Source organism: Scyliorhinus canicula, chromosome 15, assembly GCF_902713615.1.
Source record: "Scyliorhinus canicula chromosome 15, sScyCan1.1, whole genome shotgun sequence".
Classification (NCBI taxonomy): Eukaryota; Metazoa; Chordata; class Chondrichthyes; order Carcharhiniformes; family Scyliorhinidae; genus Scyliorhinus; species Scyliorhinus canicula.
In genome coordinates, this window is record NC_052160.1 from 137885265 (window position 1) to 137895581 (window position 10317).

The 10317-nt window shown below is 46.8% G+C and overlaps 2 protein-coding genes across 2 annotated transcripts in view; both read left to right on the forward strand.

The window, feature by feature from the left end:
- Window positions 1-7060, forward strand: part of LOC119978317 (polymeric immunoglobulin receptor-like) — a 32795-nt gene extending 25735 nt beyond the window's left edge. Inside the window, exons 3-6 of the mRNA XM_038819856.1 lie at window positions 3972-4298; window positions 5126-5156; window positions 6081-6187; window positions 6801-7060. Coding sequence (XP_038675784.1) covers window positions 3972-4298; window positions 5126-5156; window positions 6081-6187; window positions 6801-6820 — 485 coding nt within the window. The 3' untranslated portion in view covers window positions 6821-7060. The remainder of the gene's footprint in view (window positions 1-3971; window positions 4299-5125; window positions 5157-6080; window positions 6188-6800) is intronic.
- Window positions 1-10317, forward strand: part of LOC119978316 (polymeric immunoglobulin receptor-like) — a 177556-nt gene that overhangs the window by 103672 nt on the left and 63567 nt on the right. The window lies entirely within an intron of this gene.

The window sequence follows — 10317 nt, forward strand, 5'->3', positions numbered from 1 at the left end:
GTTTCGGAGTTTGCATGCTTGCGCACCAAGTAGGGAGGCTTTAGAGGATCCCACTATTTCGAATGGCAGGTTAGCCTTTAATGACCGGTGCGACATTTCAAGCTGGCAAGAGCCACTGGCAGCAATGGCATTGCCATTATTGTCCAAAAGCTGGCAGGCGGATGCCAAGATGGTAGGCTTAACATGGAGGCTTTCGAGGTCAATGAGGTTGGCTGAAGCGCCGGTGTCCAGGCGGAATCGGATGCGAGATCGGTTGACCGTGAGGGTGGCACACCACTCGTCGTCCGGATCAATGCTGAATATTGGGAGAGACTTGGCTTTTGTCTTCGGGAGCATCTTGTGTTTGGTGATGGTGCCCACTCAAAATGGTGCTTTAGGGTTCTCGGTGTCAAGGTCCGGAATCAAGTCGGAGTCGGAATCGGTGACCGGTAGCTGGATGGCTCGGACATCCCTGCGTGGCTGGTTGGAACGACGAGAGGTAGTAGGTTGAGCAGACCTGCATAAGGCAGCATAGTGGCCAAGCTAGCCTCATTGGAGACAGCGTCGGGATTTGGCAGGACATTGCCGTTTTAAATGGACGGAGCCACAGTTGCCGCACGTCGTAACGTCAGAACATTCGGTGCGCCACCGCGCATGCGTGGTGCGGTCGTACGTGGTGCGCGCCTGCGCAGTGCAATCTTTGGCATCGCCGTCCCCTCGGTCAGTGCGCACATGCACGGGAGCCCGCGAAAAGCGCGCAAAATGGCCGCACTCATTCAGGCTCAGGCCCTGGAGCTGTTTAATGGTTTGCACCCGCTCTGCCTCGTGGGGGCCTTGCCGCGCCGTTTCAGCCGCTTGAATGTGCGAGTATCGGTTAGTGGCGTGTTCATGCAGAACCCAGTTCTCGATGGCTATAGCAAGGGTGAGCTGTTTAAACTTGAGGAGCTGCTGGCGTAGGGGGTCAGATTGCACACCGAAAACGATCTGGTCACGGATCATCGAATCGGAGGTGGAGCCGTAATTGCAGGACTGCGCAAGGGTGCAAAGGTGGGTGAGGAAAGATTGAAAAGGTTCATCCTTACCCAGCAAACGCTGTTGAAAAGCACAGCGCTCAAAACTTTCATTTACCTCGATGTCGCAGTGACTGTCGAATTTGAGCAGGACTGTCTTGAACTTGGACTTGTCTTCACCGTCAGCGAAAGTGAGAGAGTTGAAGATATGAATGGCGTGGTCCCCGGCCATGGAAAGGAAGAGAGCGATCCTCCTGGCATCTCAAGCAGCTTCCAGGTCTGTAGCTCCAAGGTAAAGCTGGAATCGTTGTTTAAAGATTTTCCAGTTGGCACCGAGGTTGCCGGTGATGCGGAGCGGCGGTGGGGGGCGGACGCTGTCCATTAAACCGGATGGCTGATTGCTGGTCGAAGGCAGATCACTTGAAGGTTGGTCTATTAAACTGTAACATCACGTACTGGTACCATGATGTGTTGGGTACTCTGGATCTGTGGAGACTGCGTTTACCTTAGCAGTAACATAGACAGGCTACCAACACTTGTAATCGTACAACTCTATTTTATTTAACTGAGAGCTGTTAAACATACTCGCACTGTGGGTCGACACTATGTTAGATTGACTGACGACCTATGCCTAACCTGACCAGCCTATACTGCTAGCACATGGTGAAGGTTTGTGCTACTGACTGTGGGCTCTGTCTGTCTCAGAGGCTGCATCCCGAATGAGCGGGAAAACTAGTGCCCTCTGGCTTTATAGTGAGCGTGCCCTAACTGGTGATTGGCTGCTGTGTTGTGTGTGTTGATTGGTCTTGCAGTGTGTCAGTTAGTGTGTGTCTCTGCACCATTATATACTGATTTGTATATTATGACATACATGGGTTTAGATCCTTTATTTTCATTCTTTTGTTTTCTTTCTGCCCTTATCTATTTCTAAGTCCCCCCTCCCGTCCCCTTTCCCCACCCTTCCCGTAGCCCGCTCCCTCTATCCCCCTTCCCCCTGCTTCTCTCCCCCTTACCTCCGTCACCGTTTTTTGTGCCTCCCCCTCCCCCACTTGCAGGTGCTGTTCCCCTTGCTAGGGGTGCGCCGTTGCTTCTGTCTGCTCCATCAGTCATGGTGCTAATTATGCCGCTAGGGTGGTGACTCCCCTCCCGGAGTTACTATCCTTCTGTTCCTCGCCCACTCTCTGGAATTCCTACCCGCCCTATCCCCGGATTACCCTGTATTTTTCCTGGGTGCCACTCTGCCTTCCCTCTGTCGCTACCCTCATTGTCCCGAACGAGGCCGCGTTCTCACACGTAAAGCGGTCTCTTTGGTGGGGCTTGCTGTTGGTCGTACAGGTTGTGGTGGGGGGAGGGGGGGTGCGGAGAGGGGGTTCTTATTTCCTCCACCCCCTCCCCTCCCCATTGTAGCCATCTCAGATGGCCACCTGCAAAGGACCATGGGAATTATGGCCAACCCAGGACTCAGACACACTCAGAGGTTGTGTGTGTATTTGCAACCCAGATAGCTAGACGCTATCGAAACCTCCGCTCGTTTGCATTCTAATGGCCCATTTCCCCAGAACAAATGGACTGTACTCAGGTAACCGTTACAGATGCAGACTAACCGGCGCCACTCCCTTTGCTAAGAAAGCCCAAACAGCAAAGGTCAATGAATGCTCAGGACACGCCCGGCCGGCCTTCAAGGCACCCACCCCTTTATTGGCCAAAATCGAAGGGAGTGATCGAAGCCTGTCGAATTATTGGGTCCAAAGCTAAGGACAGCCCCAAAGAGGGCGAAATCCCAGAGGGATAAAAAGAGACACAGTCATGTGATCGGTCTCCCTTGGCCCAGCGCTCGGTCTCTCTTGGCCCCGACCTACGCCTAAAGCCAAGTGCAGCATTACGACCAGAAGACAAGTTCAAGACCAACAGTCGCTACCAGACGGATGAGCCCAGCAGAAACGAAGCCACTTCTTCTACCCAGCCACACAAGATCCGAACAACGGCCTTGTTCATCTGCAAAGAGCCGGTTGCACTGAAGTTAAGTACAGGTTATTGTAGCTGTTAGGTGTAGTTTAACTTGTAGTGTTTTGTGTTGCTTTTCGAAGTAATCCTTGTGTGTAAATAAACTATCCTTGAACTTGAACTAACTAACTGGTTGTTTGGTCTTTGATCGATATCCGGTAAAACCTTGTGGTGGTACCATTTGATACCTGCCGACTCTGAAAAGCAATATCATCATTAATAACTATCATATCTAGTTAATTTGGCAACATTATTGGCATCTCTGGTACCGATTGGCAACACCATGTCAGCCCATTGCTCGGCCCCTGGATTGACTTTTGCCAGGCATTTTTCCCCGTCTCTCTTTTTCCCCCTATTCCACTAAGGTCGGGGGGTTGAGTTGTTAAGTTCTTCGGCGAATGTTTGGCGAAAAGTAGCTATTTTGCAGGTCCACGGGGAGGAGAGCCACCTGATGTGGGACAGCTCAGCACATCGTCGTCACCGGAAGTCTCCTGACTATTTTCTTTAGCACAAAAGCAGTTCAGCAGTTAATCTCAGACCCAATGATTCTGGCGATGAAAACTGAAACTCCATTTGACCTACAAGTAACAAACTCACATTGTTTGTATATTTTTAGTGTTTATCCAAAGCGATGCTCAGTTTGTGTCCAACAGGCCTGGAGTTGGGTTCCCTTCATCCACTTTGAAAATTCACCCGAACGTTCTGAGCAATTTCACTGCAGCTACAGAAATAGAAATGGTTCACTAAACGTAGACCCACACACCTCTGAAATATTAAATTAAAGGTTTAGAACGAGCAGGAATTGAACGCAGGAGCTTTCAATGATTACAGTGCATTTTACACTATAATCCAGTCCATACATTAAAAACAGAAAATAATTTTGACATTTTTAACATTTGGTTGGTTCATTATGTTTTGAGCAATGAAAAGATGCTCAGGTTTGAACTTTCATTGATTGTGTTTCTCATCTATCAACAGGTACATGGGAGCCAATTGTATCAGAGATCAGTGGTGTTGTGGGAAATGTCGCCACTGTACCATGTCTGTACACGGAGGAGGAGAAAGTATATAAGAAATTCCTGTGTAAAGTAACCTCTAGAAATAAATGCACCATTATTGCCAGCTCTGATGGGGCTGTAACCAATCTGCAAAATGGGAGTGTTTCAATCACTATTAATAATTCTCAGAATTTTACTGTTACCCTGGGCAACATTAATAAAGCTGATGAAGGAGAGTACTGGTGTGGAGCAGTAAGAATAAAGAACATAACGATCGTCCAGGTAAAAAATCTGACAACTGCTGAAGGTAAGGTTCAATATAAAATTATTATAATTCAATCAGTGTTGAATAAAACTCCCAAAACAATAACAATTGGTCAATGCTTAGTTCTTTATTTACACAATGCGGCCACCCTACTTCATCTCAACCTTTCAGCACATCCTTCTCTTACTTTCCCCCTCGCTAAGTTTAGCTCAATTTCCCCCGAAGAGCATCTATGAAATTTGTCACAATTACACCTTGTGGTACAGGTAGAACGTCTCAGATCCGCTGACCAAAAAAACAACAGTGTCCGTCCACAAACCAGACATTTTTAGGATGCTCAAGGCACCAATTTTAAAAAACGCACTGGACAATTCGGCTAGGTGCCACGTGCCACGTTGGCACAATGTGGCTCCAGACTAGATACTGGCTTCACCATCCACTCTATCCGCCGCTCCATACGATCCTTATACCAGCTGACCCGGCCTCACATGAACCACCCGTGGCCTGGACTGCCCACCCTGCACCCCAGCAAGATCTGAAAGCCATGACTGGATTGGAGGTACTGTCCCTAGTTCCACATTTAACAAGTTCCAGCTTCTATCAGCTTTCTGGGTAAAGTGTCCAAAACTTTCACGAATACTACAAGAAAATATAAATGTTAAAAATAAATAGAGAGTTTGTGCTACACCTCACAGATTATTGTCCTTCCAACACTATAAGCTCTTTGTGAAGGCCCCTCAGAATCTATTTTTTCCTGAGCTCACAACACCCAGGTTCACTTTCCATAAGTACAGTACGCCAAAGATAATAATGGTGGCGGTTGGCAGTTATTCATCAAATTATTCATTTATCTTTACTTCCAACAATAGGAAGATCAAGTATTTCCAATGATACCTCAAGGTAAGATTTTAATTTCCAACTTCTAAATATCAATTTTGTGCCACCCTCATTGAAGCCACGGTTGTTAGATAATCCTGCTTTCCTCACAGGTCATGATGAGCAATGCAATGTTATTAAATTACTATAATCCACGCAACCGCCATCTTGGTGCCATATATTTCCTCATAATTCTGCCATTGATTGTCTTCCCATTTAATACACACATATCGAAGCCAGGGGGCGACGTTTTTCAGACCTTGGCAGTAATCATTCGGTGTGATAATATGAGAGAGTGACATTAACACTTTCTGCTGATACCTTCCCTTACGGAACATCCGACACCCCAGCCCAGCGTTTATTCATTCACGGGATGTTGATGCTGCTGACAAACCCTCATTCATTGCCCATCCCTAATTGACCTTGATAAAATGTTGGTAAGCCACCACCTTCAACCCCTGCTGTCCATGTGATGCCAATACACCCACCGGTGTTGTACGGTGGAGAGGGTTTTGACGCAGAAAAGGTGATGGAATCATGATCCACTTACAGGTCAAGTTAGTGTGGTAGTTGAAAAGGTGAAGTTGAGGTGGTGCTGCTTTACCTGTTGGCCTTGTCTTTCCAACTGGTGATGGTCACAGGTTTGAAAGGTGTTACTGAAGAAACCTTAGAACACTGCTGTAATGCATCCTCAACAGAGAGATGCAGTCTCACCAGAACACAGCTCGTCCCTGCGCAATTCCTGTCAGAGATATTTTCCCTGTGTGTACAAAGCCCAAAACTCCTAGGTATGATTACACTTTGAAAATCACCCCATAGCTCGTACAAACTGTCAATGTGTTCAATATAATTTTCCAGAATTGTTGGGATGTTACTGATGGTCATTTTGCATAAACTGTGCGTTAATTTATTTTGTACTGTATTAATTATATTTCCTTGTTTAATCAGAGAGGTTCTGCTGAAGATATGGACTATATTCCGTTGGCTGCTCTTTGCGGCTCTGGCTGTTTGCTCCGCTTCAGTCACATTCTATGAACATTTTGCAAAAGGGCCAGGTATAAAATATGAAATCTTTTTGCTCTAATATTTACAGATATTTAACTTCAGCCTAAAAACTCAGGCACTTGGAAAGTAGCCAAGAAAAACAACACATAATCCACAAGAAATGAAGTTCTCTTCGTGAAAATGTAACGAGGGAGCCATTCGAGTGTGATAACAATGACTTTTGGGCTGAATTTTATGCTCGTCGACAGAAATGATAAAAATGTCAGTTCGTCAGGAGATTTTCATTTTTACGCGGGAGTGCAAAATGGGAAAAGTTGTGTAGACACTCAATGCAAAGCACTGTTTAATTAAATTTTTATTTAAAATGCATACCTGTGTCCAATAGTGGCCTTGAACATGGGTAAGGGAGCATCAACAGTGCCCCTGGACCAGGCACAGTATGGTGCATTGTATAACCTGGAACCCATGATGTGCCCCAGAGCTGTGGGCACCAGATGCAAAATAGGTTATTGCAAACAAACCTCAGCACTTACATCAGGATGTCTCCATCCACACTCTCACCTATTTTTTCGCCATGTATCGCTTGAAGTATTTCACTTACAGAAAGAAGGTCAATTCCTCTGTTTTCTTCATTACGATTGATTAAATTTATTTGTTATTCAGTTCTGCAGGCCAGCAAATGATGGGTTCTGTGGAAACATCAGCCAGAGAACATCAATGGGGTCAGAGAGAGCTGCATTCGAAGACCGGCTAGAAGGTTGACTAATACCTACACGAATGTCCAGAATATTTTCACCTTGCTTTTATAAGTTACTTTACCGTTTTGCAGTATTTTTATTCTTTATGACAATCTGAAAATCTTTGTAAAGTCTTGAGAAACTATGTGAACTGCTTTCATTATAATAAAAACAACTGGATGATAACATTTCTTGATGTTTTTGATATTAAGGGGCAGTGGATGCCGGAACACGATCCAAATTTGAGGAGGAGATAGATAGGTTTTTAATTAGTGGTGGAATGAAGGGTTATGGCAATGGGCAGGATGGTGGAGATGGGGCCTGGACGAGATCAGCCCAGGTTTTTAGGGGAGGTGATGGTATAGTGGTATTGTCACAAGACTAGTAATCCAGAGACCCAGAGGTCTGGGATCCTGGGTTCCCACCACGGCAAATGGTGAAATTTGAATTCATCTGGAATGAAAAGTATAATGATGACCATGAAGCCATTGCCGATTGTCATAAAAACCCATCTGGTTCACTAAGGTCCTTCGGGGAAGGGAATCTGCCGTCCTTACCTGGTCTGGCCTACATGTGACTCCGGACCCACACAACAATGCTTCGCCCCTCAGTTCAAGGGCAATTAGGGATGGGTAACAAATGATGGCCCAGCCCAGCGACGCCCACATCCAAAGAGCGAATAAGAAAAAGTAGTGAATGGTGGAGGGGTTGAATTGCCGACCCTTGCTCTTGGTTCCTATAGTCTTATGTTTGTGTCCTAATAAGTCAAATATGATTTCAGAAACTTTTATATGAACCCAGAATACATATTTAATGATATCAGTGCCTTCGTTGGGAATGACACACCTTGCTTGCAGAGGGGAAAAAATAGAATTTGGACTTTTTTTTAACATTGCTTTCCTTGTAAAGCAAGAGAAATGGGAGCTTACATTTGGTGCACTTATTCTATCATCCTCACATTAATTTTATATTGCAATTATCAGTAAACAGCCTTCCTTCTTTAAGCTTGGGGGAGTGATTCGGGATGGCACGGTCACACAGTGGTTAGCACTGCTGCCTCACACCTCCAGGGGCCCGGCTTCAATTCCGGCCTCGAGTGGCGGTCTGTGTGGAGTCTGCATGTCCTCCCCGTGTCTGCGTGGCTTTCCTCCGGGTGCTCCGGTTTCCTCCCACAGTCCAAAGATGTGCAGGTTAGGTGGATTGGCCGTGCTAAATTGCCCCTTAGAGTCCAAACGGTTAGGTGAGGTTACTGGGTTATGGGGATCGGGTGGAGGCGTGGCCTTAAGTAGGGTGCTGTTTCCAAGAACCGGTGCAGACTCAATGGGCCGAGTGGCCTCCTTCTGTACTGTAGGGATTCTGTGATTCAACAACCTTGTTGAATCCTGTGAGAGGCCTCTCGTGAGATTTGCGACGCTTGTAATGCCTCACGAGAACCAACGGAATCTCACAAGACGTCGCGATCTGGATCTCGCTCTCGCTGCGCGTGACCCAGATCGGTATATTTAAATGAACCATTCGGTGTTCGCTGGATTCTCCCAGCACTCGGGATGTAACGGCCGCTCCTTGGAGATCTTCGTCAGGATGCCATTTGGAGCTGGTTTCCACAAACGTGGATCAGGGATCACAGACTCAGGGTGGGGTGGGGGGCGGGGGGGCTTGCTCCCAGCCGTTAGAGACCCCTGGGTGGTCGGGCACAGGGCAAGGTGATACCGTGGGACTCCCGATGGCAGCCTGGCACCTTAGCCCTGCCACCCTGGCACCTTGGCAATGCCATCTTGCTGCTGCCTGGGTGCCAGGCTGGCAGTACCAGCGTGTCCAGGTAGCAGATTGACACTGATGGCGATCAGGCCCAGTGGAGCCTTTACAGGTGGAGGAGGGGTGACAGGGTGTTCCCAATGACCTCCTCAAAGTTGGGGTCAGAGGGGTCAAAAACAGGGCGGGAGGACTGAAAGTGTGCAGGGGGGGGGCAGAAAGATCGGACCAGTATTTCAAAATGCGAGGTGCATTTCCTGCCGGTGAGTAGAAGCAGGAAATCGCTCAAAGTGCGGCCTCAGGGGGGAGTCACTCCCCTCGGCCAAAAGAACAGCAAAGTGCCGTTCAATATTGGGGTGTTTTTCAGCTCTGCAGCCACCCAGAAACACCCTGCTGAACGCGTGCCAACCAGACATAAACATTGTCTGCTTGAATTGCCCTGAGGTTTCTCATCAACCCTCTTGGGATGAAGCTCAAATCTAGTTGGATTTGTAGCTTCGGATGAGCTGTGGGGTTAGTGAAGTGCCCAATTTAACTCTGCAATCCTCGGAAGAATTGGACTTCACAGGCTGTTGGGGGACAGGGATTACACTCTGCAAATTTATATCACTGCATGTGTGTCCTGATTGTACATGCTTCACCTGAACCAATTGACTGTTGTTTCTACAACCCTTTGGTTAGATAGTTCTGTTTTTGGTACATTTAGAAACCTTGGCTTAAATATTCCACCCATTCCTGACGATGGGATATTCCGGTCCTGCCAATGGTGACCACCCGTGGTGCAATCCCGAGTGGCAGGAGATGCCAGGAAGGCAAGACACCACATTGAAATTGGCCAGCACAATGTTGTAGGCGTCACAGAGATGTAGCTGCAAGGAGATCAAGGCTGGGATCTACATATACAAGGTTACGGTTGCATTGTGAGTATGGAATGAAGTTAAATCGATGCCAGGGAGCGATATAGCCTCAGAAGGCGTAGAATCTCTGTGGGTAGAGTTGAGGAATCACAAAGGTAAAAAAGACCCTGATGGGAGTTATGTACAGGCCCCCAAGCAGTAGTCAGGGTGTGGGGCAGAATACAAATCAGGAGACAGAAAAGACATGTAAAAAAGGCAATATCACAATAATCTTGGGGGACTTCAATATACAGGTGGACTGGGAAAATCAGGTTGTGTAGTGGATCCCAAGAAAAGGAATTTGTGGAATGTCTAAGAGATGGTTATTTGAAGCAGCTTGTGACAAAGCCAACTAGGGAACAGACAATTCTGGATTTGGTGATGTGTAATGAGGCAAATTTGATGAGGGAACTTATGGTGAAGGAACCCTTAAAGAGCAGTGACCACAATATGATAGAATTTACCCTGCAGTTTGAGAGGGAGTAGCTGGAATCAGAGGTAACGGTATTACAATTAAATAAGGGTATCTACAAAGACATGAGGGAGGAGCTGGCCAGAGTTGATTGGAGAAGGAGCCTATCAGGGAAGACAGTCTTCACTGTGGAAGACACCAGTGGGATTCCAGAGCTCAAATTGAATTGTTATTCATGACCCAAGTAGGAGGCATTTGGATTAATTTCCTGCATAAAGCACCAAGAGGATAATTTATTATATTGATACACATTACAGCAAGAAGCAAAACAACCAGAAATTGAAATTGAAAAGATATTTTCACATAGAAACAGCAGGATGCTC